The following is a 26457-nucleotide window of genomic DNA, read 5'->3' as shown; positions in this document are numbered from 1 at the left end:
GAGAGTATTTACATTGTTGCTTTGGATATTGTTGCCTGCTGCATTGCCTTTATTGTCGACTTAAAGTTTGAATTAAGCTTGAAGAGTTACATTGTTTTGTTGTGGGCAATATAGTTGTTACCTTATTTGTTTTTTTGATAACCTTTCGATATCATCTTCCAATTGCTTGACGGTGCTTTTCTTTCGCTATAATACTTCTGTGAGTCATGAACAACTGCAGACAGTGACCAGGAAGTACTTCTAAGATAGTTCTATTATATATGTTGGAGTTTATGTCTATTACTTGATTCAACTAGAACCTTAATAAAGATGCGATCGCAGCATATTCTAGAAATGCTGTATTATAGAATTCAACTTCATTTTGAAGGTATCCTACTTGTAGATTATAACAATTATACACATCCGTTTGACACCAAGAAAATTCACCATTGTCATATATTGACGAATACAATGATCACCTCAAAATACTAGTATTCTACACATTTTACTAGTAAAGAAAGTAGCCTTATTATACTATAGATACTCCACTTGTTTTATTGTTTTAATCAATTTGAATGGAGTAGAATTACATTAAGTTATATCATTTGATAATGTATGCACGCATGTGTGAAAATACTACAGGCACCATTTTAGCCAAATTCATCCTGAGAACGAACTTACCACTACAGAAGTTTTATGGTCGCCATCATGGACTCGTTGATCGTTACGGCCTATCCATCTGCGCCATGAAAACTGATTTGGTTAACGTGTCATAGTTTTCCTTTCCTCATTCGTCTACCCCGGACTTGACTTTTAATGAGTAACTCGGCGAGTGTTTCTATAAAAGCAGAGGACGCTTACCCTACCGGTGCTCCCAGTTTTTAGTGGAGTCCGAGTTGCTCATTTGCTTTTGTTACATTGTATGTAATATTTTAGTTACTTTATGTTCTTTGTTGTGTATGTCTGTTTTCCATGTCTGGTCTTCGTCCCTGGATTACATTCTTTTAATTACCGATAGAACCTTTGTACCCGGGATTACTCTTAAAATACTAAATAAAAATATTAATGAATTTCGTGAGTATATCTAAGCCGATATTTGAAACTGAAACAGTCATTCCCAGATGATATGTCCATCTGCCAAATAGAATCGGTAAAAACGAACATCATGCTACAGACGAACCAACATTTTTACTGCGATGCAGAGCCATTTATGACCAGGCTAACTATGGCTTACCTTTATTATCTGTCTTCTATAACCATTGGTTAGAGAGAAATCATTCTCTTGTAAAACCAGTTACTTAAACTTGCAATTTACATTTCTAAAGTAGCACAATAATATTTTACCACCTTAATCTCAACGAGAAAATATTTCAAGCTATTGAAATTACATGTACTATTTACATGGAAATTACTTCTTATAATCCAATGTAAGAATACTACTGGATGTTTTGTGTCATATAACAATACACGTACATTGGGATTACTCAACACCACCCTGACAGCAACGTTAACGGTGGGAACTTCAAAAATTTTATAAATATAATATACTGTTGCACTGGGAACTCCAGGCATTTATAAAAAAAAACAAAAAAAAAAAAACAAAAAACAAAAAACAAAACAAAACAAAACAAAACAAAAACAAAAACAATCCCCTCCCAAAAAAAAAAACAAAACAATCGTATATATATTTCAAATTTCGATATGCTGTACACGTATTTCAAGGAGTAACCTCTCACCAGCATCTTAGAATCAATATAGGAAGAAATTATTCTTAGTGTGCACGTGACTTTTAGCAGGAATCGTGCTGTTCGTTTTCTTTGAGTATATATTGGTTCTTTAGTATAGTATGTCATGTTCTTCATGCTTGTCATTTTGGGTTTTTCCGGTCGATTCTGTCTAATTAATTTTTCTGGTAAACATGTCCGGTTGTACTTTTTCATCTGATCTGTATGGAGTTTAATGTTGTAGAATTCTCAAAAAATAGTTAACAAGTTTTGCTTGATTACCTTAGAATATCAAGAATTATGTAGCATTTCCGATTAATAGAAAGAAATTCAAAATTGTATCACAAATCAAGATCCGTACTTAGAAGTGAATCCGGGTTGCTCATTGACTTTTGATTCTATGTTCATGTTATTTCGGTTATTTCATACTCTTTGTTTGCATCTATTGTTTAGTGTACTCATTGATTAGTCACAGACCTAGTCACACAAATTGGTACATTACCCTTCACTTTCGGTTTGGATCTTCTGCCGTTAATGAAAATTTGCGCTTTCGTGTAAAATAAGAGGGAATGATTAGTGGCTTTCTTTTTTTACAAAATACGTATTTAGTTCAATACACTATACCCACTGAATGGAAACCTACGATTCCATTTATCTTTGATATTCGTTTTTGATTTCCCTTAAAAAAGCCACTTTGAATACATGTTAACTGCTGATCGCGGTGTATTCAAATGATTAATTATTATTTATCGAAGAATAATTTCACTAGCTTACAAAGCGGAAAATTGATTTCCAAGGTGGATATTATTTTTGATAAATATGGAATAATGTATGATATATAATCTTTCATTTGAAATGCATGATAAAGTATGACTTCATTTAAACATTTGTCAAACTACTGGTCGCAGCGTTGTTTGTTTGTCAAAAATAGTACTGAGAAGTATTTATAATCATGGACAGGGATTTTTGTGGTTTGTCTAAATTTCTTTAGCTCGTGGAATTTTCTGTACAGTATAAATATTTCCTTTTGGAATGAAAATTCTTGGTTTGAGCAATCACGAAAACCATGAAATAGAAATGTATAGTCTTTGCTTAAACGTAACATAACAAATAAATAGAAAACACAAATAGACAAAACAGACAAATACAAAACAAAACAAAACAAAACAAACAAACAAACAAAATACAAAAAAAACCCCAAAAAACAAACAAACAAACGAAAAAAAAAAATAAAAAATAAAAAATAAAAATAAAAACAAAAACACCCCCCCCCAAAAAAAAAAAAAAAAAAAACAACAACACGCTCCCCCCCCCCAAAAAAAAAAAAAAAAAAAAAAAAACCCAGATATCCATGCAGGACTGAGTGTACCTGGATCTATAAGTCATCTAAATATGTGATGCCCTCGAACTCGAAGAATCTTCATCAAATTGTTTGATTTCGAAAGTAAATTATGTTACTGCGCTAAATACCTCTCTTAAAATTGTAGTAATATTAAACATATACGTACACAACTAAAGTCGTCTTAAATCTAATTATTTGTAATTTTAAGTTAAAATTATTGTATGTTTTAATAATTTTTTGTGTGCTTAAATATGCATTATAAGTCTCGCGGAGAATAATAAAGAAATATTTGAAACTCGTTAAGCGTAGCCGAGCCTATTTTCGAGTTTTCGAGCCGAGTGTCAATATTTTACATATTCTTCTACACTAGAAAAAACATTATTTTTATCCTGCAATATGAACATGAAAATGATCTAGTTCGATAAAAATTGTATGTTTTGGTTCACATAAAACTTAAGTGAGTAAGGCACTGAATTTATCTTTGTAGTAAATCGTTAGGTACCCTTCCATATAAAATTCAAAATTGGGTGAAACAAGCTAAGAATTGAATCCCTTTTATTTTGTTTTTTGGGCGTTTATTTTCAATATTTCCTTTTAGAAATTTGAAGTTTTCTGAATTCAGCACCTTTCTTTCTAGGCATTCTTTTTACTTAGAATGCAATAAGAGTAGCGGAGAAAACTCGTGTGAGATCAGTTATTTGAGCATATTCTTTGCAATAAGTTTTCGTTGTAGAGGGAAAGCTTTTAAAAAAACACATATTGAAGAAGGTTTCAAGGTTAATTAATGGCATATCTGTAAGCTATCATTTTAATCCCTTTCTTGAACATTAAAAGCAAGCAAATTAAATAAAAAATTTGAAAACCATCATGTATCACCTATCTTTACACCTCTTTGATTGTTATATAGATCCGTACTTAAATAGACGAACTAAAATAGATACAGTGATATATAGGGTAAAGTTTGATAGAGTATTTAATTTTAAGTATGGTTAGATCATATAAATAGCATTTTTATTGAATTTAAACAAGTTACGCCACGCGACATATACATTTTTGTAATTGAACTGCATAACATTTCACAAACAAATGTTTAATGATGTCGAACGTTCTTAGGAACATATAAACATCCTTGTTAAGATAACAACAACATCCTAGTTCAAACATATATAAGCAACGACGTTTGTCTTATTTTCACTGGCTGAAGCATGGCAAAATTATCTTTTGTATTGTATGTGTTCAGTTTGAATGCCCTGATAGGCAATATTCTATCATCACATTTTCGAGGCGGTACAATCAACTGGAGGTATCGTGGACATGGCAACCAGGTATAAACATATTAAACTCAATTCCATATAGGAATCTTACAAATATTTGCACGTGAAAGTTCTGCGTAATTATTACAAATTCAAGTTTTTTGGCTTTTTTGTAATTAAATTCCATTTAAAGACCAAACAGAGGCTAAGGCTACCGCTAAAAAAAACCCAATATTCATTAGAGTTTGGTGGTTCGGTTTTATCTGTCAATATATAGAATCTGGCTGAAAAAAATATGTTTCAACTGTCGTGCTTCTATAATGAAGTAACCATAAAACGATAGTATATATACGTCTGTTTATTTTTTAATTTGAAAACCTTTCGGAAAATGTCTGCAATAATCCGACAAAAAAGCCAAAGTGAAAACATTGAATTAAATACAGTTTGAAAAGTTCTAAAACTTTATCTAAAAAAAAAAAATTTGACAATGAATTTATAAGCAATAAAGCATAAATATAGGATACAATTAATTATAATACAAGAAATGCAAGTATATTAGTAAGATAAATGTAACGTGTTGTTTAGAAAATGATCTCTTACACAGGTAGAATTTAAATACCGTTTGAACTGGTATATAAACCAAGGAAGTAGCGGCAGCTGGACGGCACAAAATATGGCAACTAATGTTACGACATCGCTAGGACCAATAAACTATTCAATTACAGCTAATAATAGTTTAGAAGGTTGGGACGAAGGACATGGATTTATTACGACATCAATTCCTAGTAAGGGACCATTTAGAGTGTAGTAAGTACATTATTCACTAGCGAGACCATTCTATACAATTGGTAATATTTACAAATAGTAAAAAAGCAAATTAATGTTTAGGTTAGATTTTTACCAAATATCTAATATCACAGATGGATTCAGAAGTTTATAATCTTTTCCACAGAGTGTAATATCAATACATATATTTTAAAAGGTAGATGAGCTGTGGTTAAATGCATTAAAAGTACATTATACCAATTTCGGTAACACGTCGCTAACTATATTTTAAGTTATCAAAGTGGAGCCTGGATTTCATTGGGTTATGGGTCAGGTGGAAGTTGGAATCTGCAGACAATAGTTGACCTCCATTCAAGGAGTGATACAAAACAACCAAACTACAGTCCAATTACAACTAGTCGTGCAATTTACAGGTATTTTTGGCGAGTAATTGAAACTACAGAATTTTCTTACCTCGCGTATGGGATCTGCTTTTTTGAATTAATCATTTATTTAGTAGTTTATACTGCAGTGTTGAATATCTAATAAAGTGTAAGTTATTCGACCTATAATCAAGCATTTTTGTGTCGCACCCTTTTCGCATGGCAAACCTTTATCACATATCACTTTTTGCGGCACGTCTCTCCTATTCAAATGTTAGATAAACTGTATATCACAATGCAAAACCTTTATCACATGTATCACCTTTGATCAATACTTGCCCTCTGGCCAGAGACCCTTGTGCTGAAATAGATGGGATGATACAGCTTGTCATACGGATTTGGCAAAGAATTATTCTTTATTTATGAGCTGAGACAGACAAATGATCAATGTGCGTGTATCATTTAAATAACTGTTACTTAAAGGGTTCAATACGGATGTCCTGCGACAATTAAGATACCAACAGCTGATGGTGATTGTGACAAAGTGAAGTGCCGTTGGTCGACTAAGACTGAAGCTTTATCGATAGCATATCTTCTTCCACATGCCAAGTTAGATCAGGTAAATCCTTCTCCTCACAAATATTGAGTTTTTTTATGTCTCGTGAACGCCCCCTACCTCAAAAGACACTTTTACATATATTGGTGTTTGCGGATATCAACGAGTTTTACTTCCCAATATCTTTTATGAACATGCATCGCGGAATTTATTTATCACAATATTCGATGGATATTAGTCGTTTTTTTTTAAGTTGCACATGTAATTAAAGTAAGCGTGAAAAATAAGAGACAAAGAAGACACAAAACAAACGTAATACATATTTATGGTAAAATATTTATTAATATTAAAGATTTCTTTTGAGGAATCTATGTGTATGATACAGACAGTTAACATGTATATTCTTTTTAGGAAAACTGTGTCATATCTTTTACTGCCAACTCGGCGAATAACTACACCAACAACGAGTGGTTTGCTGTAGCTCTGACAATAGAAGATTTTCCTAAGTCAACTATAACAGTCAATGGTCAAATATATACACCTCATATACCCTTAACACAGATTCCACTACAGGTATAGGGAACGTGTGGTTTTGAGCTCTTAGCATTATACTATTGAATTTGTCTTAAAACATTAAATTTAACATTTCCCTGCTAATAATTAGCTTTCCAGATGGTATCAAATGTTTATGAAATGAAACTTCAACTGAAACATAATATGGTTTAGGATGTTGTTAGTGTGGAATACAAATATATTGTCCCAGTTGGTGCTATGCCTTGACTGTATGATGTTTTTTATTCAGTTTTTAATAAAAACCGAATCAATGTCTGGGCCATGTAATGAGAAGCCAGGGATAACATCTCCAAGTCCAGCTGAAAACTCAGTTATAGAAGTTAAAGCTGGCCAACAATTACACACAAGGATTTATGTAAAGTCAAATTCTGGGTAAAGTTCATCTTAAAGAGAGCTATTTTTATTTTTACAGATAATTAATGTATGAAAAATGTGTATTGGTCTTTAATATATTTGTGGATTCAATATAATTCCAGAAAATTTTACTATTCTGCCCCTAAAACAATATATGAAAAACAATTTTTTTCTGTAACAAAATTCATTAATAGACAATAATAAAAAGTGAAATGAGACATATAACAAAAATGTTTATCGTTATGGAAGCACAAAACCGATATTTGTAACCACCTTGTGAGAATGATACATTTTGAACATTTAGATTGTCTTCAATTGACCTCACAGCACCACATGGAGTGACTAAATCTGGAATAAAACCAGATCTTGGAGGTAGACCGAATGTCCGGAGGATAGATATATCATGGACTCCAACTATCGCTGACAAGGGCAACCATATCATTTGTGCTTCAGCAGTTGATGTGAACAAGTAAGTGTTAGTTTCAGCGTAGTAGACATAAAGTTTTATGCGCAAACATTCATTCGTGAAATGCAATAATCGTCTTTCAACAACAAAACATCTTGTGGTTTTATACTCAGAATTCAATTTTGTACAGGCAAAAGTGAATTTTGTTCAACAAAAATGAATTCGGATTTACAAAATTTATAACATACTATAAATTTTAAATTTTGAGTCACAAAAGTCAATTCTGTGTCACAAAAGTCTATTTTGTGTCACAAAAGTCTATTTTGTGTCACATAAGTCAATTTTGTGTGACAAAATTGAATATTTCACAAAAGACAATTTTGTTTCAAAAAATTCAATTTTGTGAGACAAAATTCAACTTTGTCACAAAAGTCTATTTTGTATGCAAATTAGTTTACAATATCATTTGAATATGCAAATGATTCTCTCATCACGATTTTGTAAGATAGTTTCTCATTGGATATAGTAACCGCGGCTCTCGCAGACACAGGTTTTCGATTACTTCGAGCAACGCAGGGAGATTAAGGCCGTTGCAAGTGAAATTAAGAAAAAAATCTTTTAAGTTGCATTCTACAGTAAAACTGAAAACTGTTTTGAAATTACTAAAATTGCTATTATACGTTTTCTATGAGATTTGTTTGATAAAACAGGTTTTAAAATACGCGATTTTTCTACTTTCGATTTATTGGGATTTTCCCTGGTGAATCACGTGATCATTTCCTGACATCTTTAAAACTATTAAACTATAAAATGCTTTTGCCCGACCTGTTACTCACACCCAAATTTGTTAAAATTTGACAAGATAATTTGTATTAATGTATTTGTCCCAAATGTTGTTGGAAAATGAAATGAATCAGATTAGCAAAGAAAATCATATGAGAAATATGTTGTGCGGTAAAATTTGTAAATCTGTCAAAGTCGGCGAAAGATTATTTTGTTCCACTATCCCTCACGGTTTTTTTGCCAGATACAGATAGATTCCTTATTTCATTTCAATTCTATTGATGTACGACACAAGAAATTCGGTTGAGTGGAACAGGTCGGGCGAGATAAAAAACCGACATAGTACGTGTCTAACTTTCGTTTCCCTTTTGTTTACAAATGCTCAAATGATCTATCTTTAGATCCACGATTAAGTGACACAGTGGGTTAAAGGATTACGATATCCGATATTTCTTCAACTTAATATGTGCTTAATTATAACCGTGCACATTCGTACCTTATCCACTGTGTTGCAGTGAATGCTTCAAGTTTGTTTGTAATACATGATGCTGCACATTTTGAATTCATTTGCATAATTATCCAAAGGATTCTGTAAACTTATTTGCATACCCAATTGACTTTTGTGACACAAAATTGAATTTTGTGAAACAGAATTGACTTTCGTGACTCAGAATTGAATTTTGTGACACAAAATTGAATTTTGTCTCAGAAAATTGAATTTTATCTCACAAAATTGAATTTTGTGACACAAAGTAGACTTTTGTCTCAAAAATTGATTTTTGTGAGACAAAATTGAATTTGATTACAAAAAGATCAAGTCCCATTCGGCGCCCCGTAATTTATAGGTATCATTTTATTTTATTTTCGTTTTGTTTTTTGTATTAAAAAAAAAACTTTGACCTCGAAAAAGAAAGCTTTTAAATGACCTTTTTGTCGGGATTAGCCAAAGTCATTCAACTCCACTGTGACGTTACAATTTTCAAGCATGCCTGGTTTGAAACTGGTCTGTTATTTTTTGTAGTATAGCCAGTGCCCTGTGATAAAAGTGATCGATCTGTTTACACCAGAAAAAAAATATCACCCATTATACGATAAATATTTTTAAGTCGTGTGAATAGGTTTGTAATCAAAATAATCGAACCCACATTTGATACATTCACCCGTAACAGTATCATAGTGAAATTAATTGATCTGATACATTAACATGTATGTTTATTTTTTTTCTTATATGGTCCACCTATCATACATTTCTATTCTATCTGAACAGAAAGCTTAGCGAAACAAGATGTTTTAACGTGATTGCCTGGGGTGAGTTTACATTGTTGAATAAATTGTTATTTCCTTGTGAGATTTTTTACCTTTTTAGTTTTTATATTATATTGTATTATATCAAATGATATACACAAACATATTTATTGCACCGCTTCGTAAGACCTAAGTCATTTTTAAGTGCTGCGGTACATCTTGCCTACTTAGTACGTGACATTACTACTCCAAATCCATTCCGCTATTCTTTAATATGTTCTTAGCTTACTTTCGGTAACTGCGAGCTTAAAGTGGATATCGCAGTTTGCGTATATGGTTTATGTTGAGGTGTTCCATGGAAATAATTGCATAAATTATTGAGTGAACTTCATGGTATTTAATTTGTTTTTTTCAGTTCATGTTTTGACCTTACATTATTTAAAGGGGAATGGTTAAGGCCTTATTAAACTAGTTTGACCTCACAACATATTTCATGCGCCTGTTCACAGTCAGGATCGTGTGGTATCATTTTTGAAGAATTGTCATTGTTCTGTTACCATGGATTTTATTACTTCTGTTATCGAGGCCTTTCAGAACTTACTAAAATCTGTGCGTACACGGGTTAAAGACCTGTGGTGATCTCTGAAACTATTAACTATTTTGTATTAAGGTGATATGCTGGTGCATTCGTTACGTTTTACCATATCCGTTCTTTTTTCTATTAATTCATCAAATATTTGTTGATATTTAATATTTCTATCGATCGTAAAGCTATTGTGAATCTGTTCCCTTTATTTCATCAAGTATATTAGTTGCATATTTTTTATTTGCTTAGATACATGTGATAAAAGAATTTACCTGAATACAACTACTAATGTTACATGTAACACACAAGGTATTTCTGATGACTACATCTGTATCTGTATCCCTGGATTCACAGGAAGATATTGTGAAACGGGTATATTTCTGATTGTTTTTGCCAATATTTTTTCTTTAATCTCTTGAGATGAAATATTTATCAGTGCCTAAACATTAGTACTTTTAAAACTTATCTAAAGCTTTTTCATACCATGACTTTTTTAAAGCTCAGATAAAGAACTAATTGAGGCTTTCCTGTAGACTATATATTATTTAATGCAATTAAAATTAAAATATAAATCATTTAATTATTATTATTAGTGAAGCCTTCTGACTGACAATAAGTTCAATCTTTCGTCACATCACTTAAAAGCAAGCAGTACTTATAATTGTTTTGTAAATGTCTGATTATAGATGTAGATGAATGTATCAGTAGTCCATGTCAACATCTTGGAACATGCACAGACCGTGTGAATGGCTATAACTGTTCATGTGTCTAGGGTTTTACAGGAAATAATTGCGAAATTGGTAAGCATTCACTTATATTAACATCAGCTAACTACAACAAGCAATACATTAAAAGTAATACATTGATTATTATGGAAGATAATGTACTGGTGAAGTCAATTGATACCCTGGTGTGAACAAACATATTCCAAGTTAAAAAAAACCTAAAACCCTAAAAAGAACAATAAGTAAACTATCCGAAAGAAAATTAATGTAACTTCTATCATCGTCATTTTTGAAATAGTATTACCAAACACAAACACCATGTAGCATGTTTTACATGACCCTAGAATTAATCAATGCCAAATTTGATTACAAGTACCCCCTGTCAGCATTTCAGTCGACAAAATAAAATAAGTTTTATGTTGTACTCCTTGTAAGCTCACTAAGGCTATTGAGCCTCCTCAAAAATATTTATTGTAACCATAGCAACCAGTCCGCTTGTTTATGAGATTTAAGGAATGAAGAAGACAATGATTGTTTCCAAACAAATGTCATTTATTAATTGACGGAAGGTGAAAAATAAAACACAAAAATAAAAAAGAGTAACAGTTTTGCACATTATATCTATGTTCCATGTTATCAATGATAAATAATAATTCAGAAAGATGTGGAAAAGGTGTAGAAAACAGCTACAAGTGTCAACAGTTAGAAAAAACTGATGTTTTAATCAAAGTATCAATTCTAAGTTACCTATCTCTTAAAAAGGAAAATTTCACATACAATTCGAGGAAAGGAATCCTTATATAAATCAGAAATAAAACTTATATTTTCCAGATGTAGACGAATGTAGCTCCTCCCCATGCTTGAATGGATGTAGTTGTCAAGATCTTACAGCAGCTTATAAATGTAACTGTAATCCTGGCTTTACTGGCACTCACTGTGAAATAGGTATAAACTGGACGCCGAACTGTTGAACATTAACACAACGTATTTATTGTTATTCAAATGTATTTTCATCTTTTATTTATATCTGATTCAAAGAATCGTAATAGTTAATTTGGCGATTATGCTCAACACATTTAACCAAAAATTGTGTCGAATATTATACCTGTATGGGGTTCTGTTGTATTCAATGAAAGCTGTATCTTGAAATAAGTAAACCTTATTTTATATTCTGAATCCGAAGTCACGACAACCTATTTTTAATTTTTTTTTTATTTTTTTAATGCGTAATTTTACACAGACACTTTCCTGATGGACAAAAGAAGTATACGTATCTTTATTTAAAATATTTGTTATCGCTACAGCGTAATGCCAAAAGTGAGTCCCATTTTTAATTGCCTTAAAGAATCTATACAAACGTACTTTTTTTTCAAAACCCTTTCACAAACGATTTAAAATTATTTTCATCTTTTAAAGGATACATTTCTAAAGAATAAGATATTATGAGGGTTCCAAGTTTCCATTACCAAGTTCCAAAATACTAGTGATTAAATATAAAAGATTAATCATAGAATCACAGTTTACCTATAAAAACAAGTAAATTTTTTCAGTTAAACTTATTGTTATTTCAAAATCATCTCATTTAATGTTCAACCTAAATAGACAAACACACTCTAGGTTTTTTATCCCTCTGTTGATAAAACTTTCATCAAGATTCAGGCTACGACAGTTTCACACAATTTTTTTTCAAATGTATTTTTTTTCTCCATTCTGTGAGGGATTTAGAATTGGTTATACTTTCGGCACGTTGCTGTATGTTATTCATTGTTTTTTTTTTTTAGATATTAACGAATGTCAGAGTAACCCATGCTGGAACAATGGAACTTGTAATGATGGAGCCAATGGGTTTACGTGTGCATGTACAAATGGTTATTTCGGAAATAAATGTCAAATTGGTATGTGGAAATATATTTAAACCTGAAGTTCAAAAATAATGTTGTATATAAGAAGTCTTTCTTTGCAGCAATATCAGATTTGGTTCACAATGTCATGGGAAGGTCCATTTAGCTTTCCGTATTTTTGTCAAGGGAAGGTCCATTTAGATTTCAGTATTTTTGGTTTTATTTAATTAAAACTATTGATTTTGATAAAATATGATATACATTTTATCCAAGTCATTTCATTCATTAATCATTCATTACATCATCAGTTCATATTAACTGACGGACCAAATTTAAAAGTCAAACGGACCTTAATTTGAATGCACGCTTGCATGAAAAATATCACCTGTTTACTAACTGCCTGTGGTGAACCCTGCCTGTCACACCTGTAGTCAATACATTGTATGGGCATACGTGAAACAGAGTGGACTGTTTTGCAACAGTTTCCTGTATTTTCAGATTAGTCAATTATAAATATAATAAATGTTCGGAATTATTTAAAACTTCAATACGAGAAATGTTAAGCTCGCTATTGTAATTTTATATTACAAAGTTGATTAATTGTATTTTCAGAATAAAAAAAAATATACAGAACGACATTTTTCTTAATGCCACAAAATACCCGGCGACAACAAGTTAATTTAAAAACACAATTCAAACAGCGAATCGACACTTTTTAAGGGGGCTATGCCTACAATCCTTTGGTCACATCAACATTTCTTTGATTCATCATATCATGATCGCTTTTATAATAGGACTGTATGTAATTTGGTACTAATAAACGAGTTAGGGAGAACGTTTTTACATGCACTAATATCCGTCGTGAAGACACACTAAACAGCAACGTGATATAAGTTTGAAATTATTTTCAAATTCGTTAATCCTTTTCGATGATTTGAATTAATGTTCATATTGCAGATATTGACGAATGTTTGAGCCAACCGTGTTTGAACAATGGAACTTGTGTGGACGATGTTAATTTCTGGCACTGTGTTTGTGATGATGGATTTACTGGAAATCAGTGCCAGAGCAGTAAGTAAATTTCTGCTTTATCATCATATGTTCATTTATAATTAAAAAAAATATATTAATCTTCGAACCGTGGGTAATACCTGCTGACATCTAGTTTTTTAGTGCATATTTGACATAAGAATATTTAAAAAAAAACTAGAATCTTTCCTTATACATAAGGTTTTAAAGGTTTCTTAATCATATTTTTCCTACTTATTACAGATATAGATGAATGCTTAAGAAATCCTTGTCTAAACCACGGAACATGTACAGACCACATCAATGGTTATTCCTGCAGTTGTAATAATGAAACAACAGGGACACATTGTGAATCAAGTAAGTATATGCACTCAAGAATCATTGTCAGTGTTCCTCCATCTTCATCTGTATTATAAATAAACATTGTTGGCAATACATACTTATCCTTGAAATATTTCATTCCTTTATGTTTGTTTCATTTTTCTGCTGACTAATGAGTTTTTAATTCCGCTTAGCTGAATTATTAGTTTTGAAATCCAGGTCTTCAAGTCTACTAGACATGTAAACGTAACAGTTATCGCCACTGTACCGATGTCTCCTCGAGTTTAAGTACGTCTATAATAATAAAAAGTATTCACAAACTTTTAATGTTCAATTGAAAATAACGGGATAGATTTTTGTGTGCAAGAACCCGTTTGAAAATACGACACAATTTATTCGTATAAATATTCATGGATATTCTAAATACAATAGAACAAATTGAGGTTCCATATATTCAAAGTCCTACATTATATCTGCAAAACTTCTTTCAGAACTTGATTTCTGTACATCAGCTCCTTGTTTAAATAATGGGACATGTAAGAATCGTGTAGATGGATTTGAATGTGTCTGTCCAAATCCATGGTTTGGTGATGTTTGTGAAAACAGAAAAATTAATAGAACAGAGGTAAGTACATTGCTGACAGACTCGAAAGTAGCTTTAAAAGCTTTGTTAAAATGTTCAAGAAAAGTAGAAGTACTATTTAATAATAAAGCCGATTCTCAGAAAGGATAACTTTTAAGAAGAAATAACAATAACGACTGAGCAAACAAGTGAAAATTCAGGGACGAAACAATGCCGGGTGCATGACAAGGAAAATAGAAGACGAACAAGTCACACAGCACACAGGAACTGAAATACCCACAGAAAAATGAAAAGCACTAACCCCACTGAAACTCAGATGCCGATGATGAACTAATTTTTTGATTATTTCAAAACACCCACAGTGCTGCTTATTGTTGGTCATGTGAAGTAAATAAGAAAGACTAGTACCTTTCATGTTACCGGCATGGTTTACCAACGGATTTCCCCTCGTTTGTGACTTCCTTAAAAATAAAAAAAATATTAAAGAGCGGGCATTAATCATTATTAAAAATGATTCATGAATTCATAGTCTTTTCATCAATGATTGCTTTCAAATTTAGGTAAAAATATACGAAAGAAAGTTTATTTCATTAAAAGGGAATCATTCAACAGCCGAATTATATTTGTGTTCATTACGAGTAGTATATATATTAATTTCAGACTTGTACCGACCTAGAGTATACTGACTGTTCATGCTATACAACAACTCTAAAACCAGTGAAGCCAAAATCATATAAGATATTAACTGGTGTATTTGGTCTTTCTACTGGACTGTTAAGTGTTGTTCTTTCATACATTGCCTGGAATATTTTGAATAGTTGCTCGGGAATGAACAAGATCAAATCGTTGCTAGTAGACAGCACTCCTATCCCTGAAAATAGCTTTGAAGAACAAGAAATAGAACACGAAAAAGAAAAACAGAAAGACAAGAAAGAGTCAATAAAACAAACGCATTCAGGATGTCGGTGTTTCGTGGATCATTCAGGTTATGACCATTTTCAACGGTTCGATGAGAAGCTGACGTATAAATTTAGATTTCATAAGCACAGAGGCGACTGCCGTCAATTAAATATGTCAAATTCGACACTCTCAGAAAATAGTCTAAGCGCAGAATGTTGAATATATTTTTCTGAGGGGTTAGCATAATGATAGATATTGCAAAATATCGTAGTTTGATTTTACCGGTCATTGTTAAGTTTTACATGTATCAACTCCGAAGCAATTTAAACTTAAACAAAAGAAAAATAGAAGACAAATTTTGTTTTGTTTGATACTTTTGTTGTTATTAAGTTTTCCCATTGGAGAAAATCGTTTGCACAGGAAAGAATATATTTTAATATATTATTTTTTTTCTGACCAAAACAAGTAAAGATCCTGATACTTTTTTCAACGATCTCGCCATCGTGAATTTTTTACTGATATTTGTCAGCGTGAGAGCAGGTTTATTTTTTTGTGTCTACGTCTGAAAAGGGCATGGACAACAAAATGGCTATTTATTAAAATGAAGATTAAAATCAAATTGTCTTCCAGTGTAAAAGTTTTATAATTTCATATTGTAATCTAGGTTGGAACTATCAGGGACTTTTTCTTCCTAATTTATTGTATATTATAGACTTTCGAGTTTTGATTGTCTATTTATTTGATCTTGTTAAACTCTTGCTTGTATTACTTGTACCGATATCGCGAAAGAGAAAAAGAAAAAAAATTAAAACTTATTTTAAGAAAGGTTTATTTCAAGGAATGTGTTTTGAAAATTACATACTTTAAGGATGATACTATCATATTTTACAGAACACAATGTACACAAAAACAAAAAAAAAGTAATATGTACATTTGAGAAAGTCAAGCAAGTTAAATCTTCAAACAATTGCCGAAATAGAAGAAAATCCGAATAATGAATGTATCCCCGTTGTAAAACAATTAACTTAAAACATCTATTGGTGTGTACTAACGCGTAGGATACATATTAAAAAATCCAGGACAAGATCCACTCATTTAATATCTGTCGTTAGGCGGTAAAACATACAAAAGCATGCTTTCATATTGTGAACGAGTTCTAAGCAACAATGTCAATAAATTGAAGCGTTGGTTGCCGAGGAAACTATAAGTATACCGATGCAAAATATGATCGGTAATATTGTATATTTTTGTTGACTCCCTGGCCCCCCCCCCAAAAAAAAAGGGAAAATCCACACAAACAAAAACAAAACTAAACGTCCTTACAATAACTTCAATAAAATAATTCGCAGGGTACAGTTTTATACTGCAGAGTTAGAACCTTCAACAGTTTAGATAAATATGATACACCATTCAAGCTTGATAATGTTCTGAATTTTTTTGCCATGAAATTTATTACAGATGAAAAGAGTTGGACAAAACTCAAAGTAGTTCTTTTTTGGCCCTTATTTGAAAAAATTCCAGTCAACCCTCGACAACTACCCAGGTCTGTATTTTTTTTCTGAGCCATTATTTTAATACGTATCAAGACAAAACTCAACAATTGATATCAGCTTTCGGTTGATATTTTATATATATTTCATTGCAATATAACAGGAATCTAGAGTAATCTTTCTTTTCACAAACCAAATGGCAGGTCTATGTTTGCAGAATATCCATTTATCCACTCAATGTAGTTTATCTTTCCCGCTTTATTTAACAATTGTATTTTGTCCTAAAAATTTAAAGTAACTGTAGTAAATGTTCTTATTACCTTTGGCTATCGAGATGAAGAAGAAAGATCATTTCTTCCACTATCGTTTGTCAACAAAGGAATATTCCTTATTTTAGTAATCCATTTCAAAAGAACTTCTCCAGCTCATTTAAAACACCACTTTTCATGTTCATTCTTTTTGAACCAAACTTTCCGAAACCTATCTTAATAGACTCAAATTTTTAACTCAAAGTGAAAGCTTTCTTTGGTATTTCAAATGTTTTGGCAATTTCTTTTTTTTTATTTTGATCCTTTTTAACTTCCAAAATACTCATATATTTTTTCTACTAAAGCTTTAAGAATCTAAATCTCTTTCCACATCCCGTTTTGCTGGTCCCGTTGCTGGATCCTACTCCGGATTGCTCAGCTTTGCTGGCCAATATTATTCAATCTAGGTATCCCCAAGCTACCGGATCCGTTTCTAGATCGTTCGGAAGCCATTGAAAAATTTATACTGCACACGTAGTATGTCATTTTAAACATACGAACATCACACCAAATATCATATTAAAGGCACAATCTAACTTACACAACTTTATTAGTATTTATAAGGCAGGCCCTATTTCCTTTTCGGCATCAAAGACCCAACCTGTACATATATTTTGGTATGTACTCATTTGATTTTATTTTTGTCACCTATTTAATTTGGCGAATTCTTTTATCACTTCATGACACATACGAGGTTTATTAGAAAACAAATAGTTTAATACCCGTTCATTTCAACAGATAACATAATTATTACCTTTGTTACCGTGATTTGACAGGCCGTCACTCATTTGAAATACTTTATTGTTTTGGACCAAACATTTAGTTCCAGTGTTCGAGAAATTGATGTTCGAGAAATAGTAGGAAGAACATTTCGTACTTTAAAAAAAAAGTTCAAGACATTCCGGGGGGTTCGAACCATCCAAATTCGAGCGAGTTAACTTCAATGTCTCGAACTCGAAGGGATCAGCCAAATTTGTTCGAGTTATATGAAGTTCGATATATTTCGGAATATTTTTCATGTCAGGTCTGGTACGATTTTGATTGTTTTAATTTGTCTATTTCCTGTTTCAGTTACCAAGCATACAAAACAAATAACGAAAGAAAAGTCTCTCATAAAAAGAGGAACATTCAATAGCATAACGATTTGTATGTAATTATTTTTACGATAGTTGTATAAATTAATTTCAGACCTGTACCGACGTAGAGTGTTCATGCTTAACAACGACTCTAAAAAAAAAAAAAAAAAAAAAAAAAAAAATCAATAAGAAACTATCAATTAAACGCACGAATACAGATTCGAGGAGATGCTGACATATCAATTCAGATTCCATAAGCACAGCGGTTACTGTCGTAAATTAAATATTTTAAATACTACAATCTCAGATAAAGAATATAATCTGAGCGAAGAACATTCCTCTAGACGTTAGCATAATTATAAGATGTAGGGAAATATTTTATTTTGTTTCATTACTGGAGTCATTTTCATACTTTTTTAAAATAATTTTCTATATTATAATATAAATCATTGTACGAAGAAAGGAGACAAATGTTCTCTCTGATAATTTTGTTTTACATGAAAGTTTGCACAGTAAAGAATATATTTGAATTCGTTTTTTTTTTTAATCAAAATAAGTAACTTTTTTTCAGTGATCGCCATCGTTAATTATTTGACCGATATTGTTAGTCTGCCGTGAGAAATAAAATATAATATCCATCATAATTTTATACATAATTCGGCAATAGGCATAAACAACTTGATGGATTTTCATAGATATGCAGATTAAATCAAGATTGTCTCCCAGTACAAATATTCCAATACTTCATAGTGTAGTCTAGGTTTCAAATGTCGTTTTTTATATATTTTTCCTGATTTATCTTTTATCAGACTTTCAAGTTTTCATTGTCGATTTGATTATGTGAACTGTTGTTAATGTTACCAATATAGAAAGAAAGAAAAGTAAATAAATTAAATGAGAAACGTTTTGAAGTTATATGTTTTGACGATTACATATTTTAGCATGGAAGTATCATGTTTTAGAACGTAATGTAAACAAAGAAACACATATCAAACCAATAATAAATACATTTGTAAAAGACAACCAAGTCAAACCCACAAACACGAAAGAAGAATTAAAAATGAATCCCTGCCTTAAAAAAAAATCATATTAAAACGTGATTGTTTTATACCATAGCAGGTGCATACGATCAAATCAATGACAGAATCATTTAAGTACCATTCTGTGTGAGAATCAGGCAATGGGTTGCACATTATATTTCTCATTTTGGTCTTTTTTGCGACAAATTTATTCAATACATCTAGTAAACAACTTAAAAACTATCTAAATTTATCCTGAAGCATCTGTGATGAAGATATTTTTTTTACTGCTTATATCAGGAAAAAGTGCGGTAAAATTTTCCCGCCATTTTTCAACAGTGCATTTCAAATAAATTTGACCTATCAAAATCTTAAAGAGGCAAATTTTACAAACACTTTGATGGTTATTTCTAGTAGTTATAAGGTAAAATCAATTGGTTAATGCAATAAAATCTCTACGTTTTTTCCTTCATGTGCCACACCTTATATACGTTTTGCTCGATTCTTAGACGGAGAAGTACTTACACTTGTGGTTAGGCAGTATAACATACAAATTGCTTATCCAATCATATTTCATACTTTTTGTTATCAACAATAATATTAGTAAGCTGATAAGTTAACGAAAAGTTTACATACTATTTCTAAATAAGATTGGTAATAGCGTTAGCGATTACAGCTTTAATTATACCAACACTTTTGCATAAACTTATTTATTAATCAATCACTTTGAAATAAAGTTCACTTACAATCCACTATCTGACTTTCAGTACTTCAGTACATGGAATTCACAGAACTCGGTTAAGCATTTTGATGAAGACAGTTTCCTTTGTGTTTATGAAATCTGAATTTATAATTCAAATTTTCGTCAAATCTCTGAAAATGATCATATCCCGTATGATCGACAAAACACTTGCACCCTGAAGGTTTTGTCACTTGCTTCTTCCTCTTTTGTTCTTTTCCATAGCCATCCCCAGCATTTTCTGTTTGTGTACTTTCCAGATCAGTTATAGTTAGGATTTTGCTGTTTGTTACGACTCCATTGGATGCCGAATGGATTTGATTTGTATCCTGAAGTCTGTTTAAAATGTTCCATAAGATGTATGGCAAAATAACACTGAAAAGTCCTACCAATAGACCTACGAAACCACTGAGTCTTTTGTATGATTTTAGATTGACTGGTGTTAAGGCTGTTATATAGCATAGACAATCTGTATATTCCAAATCGGTACATGTCTAAATAGTAAAAAACCTACTGTAAATTGTTGATATTCAGTATAAGTCCATATAAAATGCAGGCACTGCCTATCGTTCAGGTGATTCATGGTCTACAAAAACCCGTCCGATAAACAATGTTTTTCAGTCTTCAGATGCTATATGTTTATGCAAATGTACATCAATGCAAATCAAAGAAAATAACTTTTCCAATGGCTATTTTCATGCCCAATTTATATGCATTTTTTTTCAAAATCATAACACCCAAATGAAAAACTAATACTGGTTATGTAGTCTGTTAGGGATTCTTAATAAGATATGAATTTTTAATACGGTGGGTTTTTGACATGAATGAATCACCTCCTGTTAGATTTATTTTTTAATAAAGACTGCTACTTAACTTTTAATATCACACACAAGAAAAAAATACAACATTTTGTTTTTATATGTTTTCAAAAAAACACCTGAAAATCATATGTTTGCCATATATTTTTCACATGTTTAAGACCAACATTGAAAATATATATTAAGGACCAACGGATTTATTCTTGAAAAGAAAATAATTCAAAATCATATGAAAATTATGTGTTTTTATTGTACTTTGGCTGTTAAAATAAATAGAGTTTTCGTTTAAATTTTATATTCGTGTGCTGAATATTTTTAAGTATTTTAATATGTACAAAAGCGAATTTCTAAATTGGTTCAAAATTATTGTGTATTTAAAACAAACCGTGCAGTTTTACAATGCATGTATAGATACTTACTTAGAAATTAAAATAAGAAAAATGCAGTTATAGAAAATTCTATTGTATAGATTATATATTGGTGCAGGTGCAGATATATGTTCAGTTAACGTACCTCTGATCTTTTTGATTTCTCTGTTATGACACATATCACCAAACCATGGACTTTGACATATGCATTCAAACCCATTTTGATGGTTCACACATTTACTATTGTTCAAGCATGGAGTTGATGAGCAGTAGTTTATCACTACGAAAGAAGAGAAATTAAAATGAAATTCACAAGGAAAAAAAATCGACAGGGAACCAGAATTTTTATATATAACGTTCTAAGTTATTATTATTTATCATGGTTTGTACTGTGTTACAATATCATTAAAATAAAACACCAGATAATATAAGAAACACAGGTTACCTTGTCTATTGCAGCTAAAATTAGTAGTTGTGTTACGATATACCCTTCTCTCAAAAGGAGAAGAATGTGTTGATTTAGAATGTCTCCCCATTCTGCCATTACAACACCCAAATGAAAGCTAGTATTTTAAAATTGTAAAGGTTTATGTTTGAAAAAAATCATACACATTAAATCAATATCAAATTTATATGTGAAATGGGTAATTCCTGACAGCGTATAAAAACTTCTCATTTTTGTATGAATGCATCGACTTGTGCCAATTTGTCCGGCATTTCGTTCACAGAAAAATTACTACTAGAAAAATGAAAATGTGAATATCAGTTTTAATTCAATATTCACAACACTTCAAATGTTCATAAAAACTTTATTATTTGCAGATATTCGTTTGAATCTTTTACACAATGCCAAGGTAATAGTGAAGATCATTTTTCGTTAAAAAATACAAAATTGTGAATTCCATTTTACTGTTGAATTCATTGTTCAAACACTCCACAAAATGATCATCAAATATTTTTGTCGGAAATCATAATCACAATCCGATATTTAAAAATGTACGCTTTTATAAAGATCAGATTTGTGAATTCATTTTTCACCCCACATATCTTTTTAGGTTAAGAATATATCTCCCGAGTCCCTGAAATCTTGAATAAAGATGTCTAGGAAATGGGAATGAGGCATAAATATGTTAAAATATTGAAAGAAAAGCTTTCCGTCTTAAAAGGAGCACAGCTTCTTTTTCCCATGAATATACCAGGTCATTAAATACGGCATAAAATCGATTATATTATGATTTATGATATTTATGATAGAGAACCATTGGAATTGTAGGTGTAACAACATGAAATATCTAACAATAATCATAGTCATTCAATTAATGAAACAAAGAAAAGCCACTGACTCGCACTAAAAACCTTTTTTTAATCAATGAAGCAGAGAATGTCAAGTCTTTTTTCAACAAAAAATTAACATTTTTAACAAAAGCATGTTACAAACCAACTTGCGCTTAAGGAAGATGTTTTTTTTAATCATTCACAGAACGTGTAAACTATACACTGTAATGGTTGCAACAGTGCTTTTTGGAAATTTCCGTTTCAAGGTGTTCAATTGAGAGGAAAAATGTCGAAAATGTATTTTCAACGATTTATGTTGATAAATTTTGTACGTTTCTTCTTTCTGACTTTCTAAGTATTTATAGGAAATACAGATTCTGTCAAAAAAGTCGGACATTTGGGTATTTTGAAATTGATTTACTTCTGGTCAAAATCCTTGGGGAAATGGTCCCTAGAGCACACGTCAAAATAAAACATCAGTTATAAATAATTAATTTGTAAATAAAAGACCACAAACACACAATCGATTAATTTGTGAATTGCCGAAAAATGAGAAAAAGATTAATAACAGGTTTTAATGTAATATACATACCCAGAACAATAACTTTAAAACATCTGGTCTCACTTAGTTTTCTGGATAAACAAAAAAAAAAAACAAAAAACAAAGTATATAGCATTGTTATTATTAACATGTTATCAAAAAGAGGTGCTCAGAATTATACATTTATCTACACAACAGAGGATTATATTGTCTTTAAAATGACTAATGAGGTAAAACCTCAACAAACAGGTAAGAAGCTGGTTTAGACATTCTTTTGATTTAGTCGAACGAAAAATAATACTTATAAGCAAATTTTTAAAAGATAAAATAGTTCTTTTGATTTAAAAATACATATATCGTTTCTTGAAACATACTTATTGACATCTACCGCTGAGGCACAGACAATATGGTTTCCCTTGTCAGATATTGTAGGCGTCCATGTTACATCGACCATTTGTACATTTGATCTACCTTTGAGGTCGGGTCGTATACCTGATTTCGTCACACCAGGTGGGGCGGTGATATCTATGGATTTTAACCTGAATTATAAAGTAATACGTCAAGTTTGCAGTATTGATATTTTGTTTTGACACATTGAATTTTATCTATTTTTGACATATCTTTTCTACCAACAAAGGAATGTCAATAACTCTGTTAATGATAAAGATATATTTTGAAAAAAAAAGATAATTTCGGCGTTTAAAAAAAATAATAATTTTTTTTTTGATGGTGTCAAAATACCAATTTTCGTAAAAATTAAAAATATGATAAGCTATAGAATCGACTTTTTCAGTTTTTGTCATTCGGAAATATAATATCAAAGATATATCAGAAATTGTACCCAGAATTCGTCTTGACGTAAATCCAAGTTTGAAGTCTTTGGCCAGCTTTGACTTCTATGACCGAGTTTTCTACAGGACTTGGAGATGTAATCTCTGGCTTCTCACTACATGGTCCAGTCAAGGACTCAGTTTTAATCAGAAACTGAAAGATATAGCATGTTATCTTTTTTTCTTCGTCGAATTATACAAAATACAAGCTTTTTGTATTTAATTTTCTGTCATAGTTTCGATGAATAGATAACAATAAAAAAAACTCAACAAATCTATATCATTTAAGAAACTTCAAATTCAATATATACGAGACAAATATCTTGTTACGTTAAATAACCAAGTGTATTGAAACCAAATGTTCGTGAAATGTTAATCAATAGACATACCTGAAGTGGTATTTGTGAAAGAGGTGTAGACGGCGTATAAGTCTGTCCATTGATTGTTATTGTCGACTTTGGAAAATCTTCAACCGTCAAAGCAACAGCAAACCACGCATTGTTGATGTAGTTATTCGTTCTAGTAGCAGTGAATGATATCGTACAGTTTTTCTGTAATTTACAAATGACGTTTTTGTTTGATTTACAACACAAACTCTAAAATAATTCCTATTCAGTCACACTGAAAAAAAATTATCTTAAGTAAATAAAAATAGACACCACTAAGGTAATAATGACGGGTTAGCATAGAGGCTAAGTTAGAAATAATGAGCCATCGTATTGTCTAGAGTAACATATAGTAAACATCGATGACTTGAATTTCTTCAAGAAAGACAAACATATGAATTTTGTTATCGGGCAATTTCGTGTTTAACGAGCTTCTAATTCTGTAGCTTGTAAGACAAGTTTAACGGCATTCTAATGAAATTTCCATCTATAACATACTACAACACTCATATTTAATAACATATTTAAGAAAACACAGTTATTAGTGTACCTTATTCAAGTGAGCGTTTGGTAAGAGATGTGCGATGGAATCCGCTTCGAGTTTTGTTGCCCAACGACATCTTACAACATCACCATCATCGTCCGCTGATGGAATAGCAATGGTAACAGGACATCCGTACTGTACTCTACGATGTTGGAAACAGAAGATTTATTTTCTCCCCAACGAATAAATTTGAGATAATTGCAAAGTAGATGTAAAATAACATATGTTTTGAACAACATCTCGTCATTTCAAAATAAAACTAATAAAGCTTATTGCAGCCAGTGAGAAGAGCAATTTATCTAAATGAGTCAAACCTTAGTAATCGTACCTATATATTGCCCTGCTAGTTGATATAGGACTATAATTCGGTTGTTTTGTGTCACTCCTTTGATGTAGGTCAACTATGGTCTGTAGATTCCAATCGCTACCGCTCCCATATCCAAGCGATATCCAGGCTCCACCACTAAAACTAATAACAGCCCATGAAAAATAAGAATTTTCTTTTAATTGAGTTCAAATTTTAGTATATTTGTATATATTATTTTTAATCGATTTATACACCAAACTTTTCACTATATAAAGTTTAGATAAAATAATACTTACTAAACTCTGTATGGGCCTTTTGTTGCCAACGATGTAGAAATGACCCCATTGCCTTCTTCCCAACTTTCTAAATTATTACTTAAAGTGATATTATAGTTGACAGGCCATAGGGTTGAAGTCATATTAGTTACCATGTATTGTGCGCTCCAACTTCCTGCGCTCCCCTGTCCTAAATACCAGTTTAATCGGTATTTAAACTCAATCTACAAGATAACATCTCAGCATGCCAAATACCAGTTTTAAAGTAAATAACTTATAGACTTCTAAATAGTTTATTTTCGATTCATATACAGAATACAATTATCTCATTATTAAATCTCAAAATCGGCGGAATAGGACATCAGAAAGACCAGTGAAATGAGATAGCCATCCTTTTTTCTTACTCCCTGTATTTTTTGCGTTTTTTGAAATATTTTTTTCCAATCTCATTTAGCTAAAAAGATGTGACACTTAAAGGATTTATTTTGTTACAAATATATCAAAAAACTAAGTCATTCGTTGTGAAAATATATAACAAAAATCAGCATACGATTGTATTATTATTTTAGTTTTACGTGTACATATCAAACTTGTTCTATTTTCTAGAAAAAAAAACAGAGGACGCTTACCCTACCGGTGCACCTGGTCCATGCACCCAGTTTTTAGTGGAGTCCGAGTTGCTCATTTCCTTTTGTTACTTTGTATGTATGATTTTAGTTACTTTATGTTTTTTGTTGTGTATGTCTGTTTTCCATGTCTGGTCTTTGTCCCTGAATTACATTCTTTTGATTATCGCTATAACCTTGGTTCCCTTGATTACTCTTTCAGAAGGCTAGTTTTATGTTTTATTTCATACGAATAATGTTTGTACTATAAAACTTACTAATTAATGTATGATGCCAGCTTTTATACCTGATTTCCTGTTCCAAGATATTTCCAGCTTATTGTTCCGCCACGGAAATGCGATGATAGAATTTTTACTGGAAATAAATACAATAGTACCAAATGCAGAACTAAACTTGGTGTTCCCATTGTGTTTTTTAATTTATTATCTGAAGACAAGATCGTTTGATTTATTTATATAGGTCTTGACTGCTTTTAAAAAAAGCAAGTAAGAATCGATATCAACAAGG

The 26457-nt window shown here is 31.2% G+C and overlaps 3 protein-coding genes across 5 annotated transcripts; 2 read left to right on the top strand and 1 right to left on the bottom strand.

The window, feature by feature from the left end:
- The first annotated feature begins 4186 nt into the window (after positions 1-4186).
- LOC148624917 (uncharacterized) lies at positions 4187-11619 on the top strand. Its single transcript, XM_088568040.1, has 11 exons — positions 4187-4370; positions 4903-5105; positions 5357-5497; positions 5930-6065; positions 6414-6575; positions 6805-6947; positions 7234-7398; positions 9386-9426; positions 10199-10321; positions 10636-10749; positions 11506-11619. The coding sequence occupies exons 1-10, from the start codon at positions 4251-4253 to the stop codon at positions 10719-10721; spliced, it is 1320 nt and encodes a 439-aa protein (XP_088424166.1). The 5' UTR covers positions 4187-4250; the 3' UTR covers positions 10722-10749; positions 11506-11619.
- LOC148624916 (uncharacterized) lies at positions 11499-18415 on the top strand (the record flags this gene model as incomplete). Its single annotated transcript, XM_088571036.1, has 6 exons — positions 11499-11619; positions 12456-12569; positions 13473-13586; positions 13788-13901; positions 14357-14490; positions 15109-18415. Coding segments are annotated over 6 exons (1056 nt in total), but the record flags the coding sequence as incomplete, so codon positions are not given.
- Positions 12439-25535, bottom strand: LOC148624915 (uncharacterized). 3 transcript variants are annotated; one of them, XR_015919802.1, is made up of 11 exons: positions 25346-25535; positions 25071-25211; positions 24749-24884; positions 24202-24363; positions 23824-23966; positions 23357-23521; positions 23034-23074; positions 21312-21446; positions 19988-20474; positions 14857-14909; positions 12439-14159 (listed from the first exon to the last, which is right to left on the bottom strand). XR_015919802.1 is itself a non-coding variant. In XM_088568041.1 (9 exons), the coding sequence occupies exons 1-9, from the start codon at positions 25477-25479 to the stop codon at positions 20242-20244; spliced, it is 1290 nt and encodes a 429-aa protein (XP_088424167.1). In that variant the 5' UTR covers positions 25480-25535; the 3' UTR covers positions 19936-20241. The 3 variants fall into 3 exon arrangements, 1 of the variants encoding a protein (XP_088424167.1); XR_015919803.1 differs by lacking the exon at positions 14857-14909; XM_088568041.1 differs by lacking the exons at positions 12439-14159; positions 14857-14909 and having other exon boundaries at positions 19936-20474.
- Between the last annotated feature and the right edge of the window lie 922 nt (positions 25536-26457).

This window comes from Perna viridis, chromosome 2, assembly GCF_037379345.1.
Source record: "Perna viridis isolate PV_CMFRI_1.1 ecotype Kerala chromosome 2, ASM3737934v1, whole genome shotgun sequence".
NCBI classification, from domain to species: Eukaryota; Metazoa; Mollusca; class Bivalvia; order Mytilida; family Mytilidae; genus Perna; species Perna viridis.
Note: the sequence above shows the minus strand (reverse complement) of the source record. Positions and strands in the feature narration are given on the sequence as shown.

What these genes read in the sequence shown, in the direction of transcription:
- LOC148624917 (XM_088568040.1), top strand. Translation starts at nt 4,251, where the DNA reads ATGGCAAAATTATCTTTTGTATTGTATGTGTTCAGTTTGAATGCCCTG. An exon ending in AAGGGACCATTTAGAGTGTA is followed by an intron (nt 5,106 to 5,356) that starts GTAAGTACATTA and finishes CTATATTTTAAG; the next exon opens with TTATCAAAGTGGAGCCTGGA. An exon ending in CACATGCCAAGTTAGATCAG is followed by an intron (nt 6,066 to 6,413) that starts GTAAATCCTTCT and finishes TATTCTTTTTAG; the next exon opens with GAAAACTGTGTCATATCTTT.
- LOC148624915 (XM_088568041.1), bottom strand. Translation starts at nt 25,479, where the DNA reads ATGGTAACTAATATGACTTCAACCCTATGGCCTGTCAACTATAATATC. An exon ending in AAAGGCCCATACAGAGTTTA is followed by an intron (nt 25,212 to 25,345) that starts GTAAGTATTATT and finishes GGCTGTTATTAG; the next exon opens with TTTTAGTGGTGGAGCCTGGA. An exon ending in TTTTAAAGTTATTGTTCTGG is followed by an intron (nt 21,447 to 23,033) that starts GTATGTATATTA and finishes CTTCTTTCGTAG; the next exon opens with TGATAAACTACTGCTCATCA.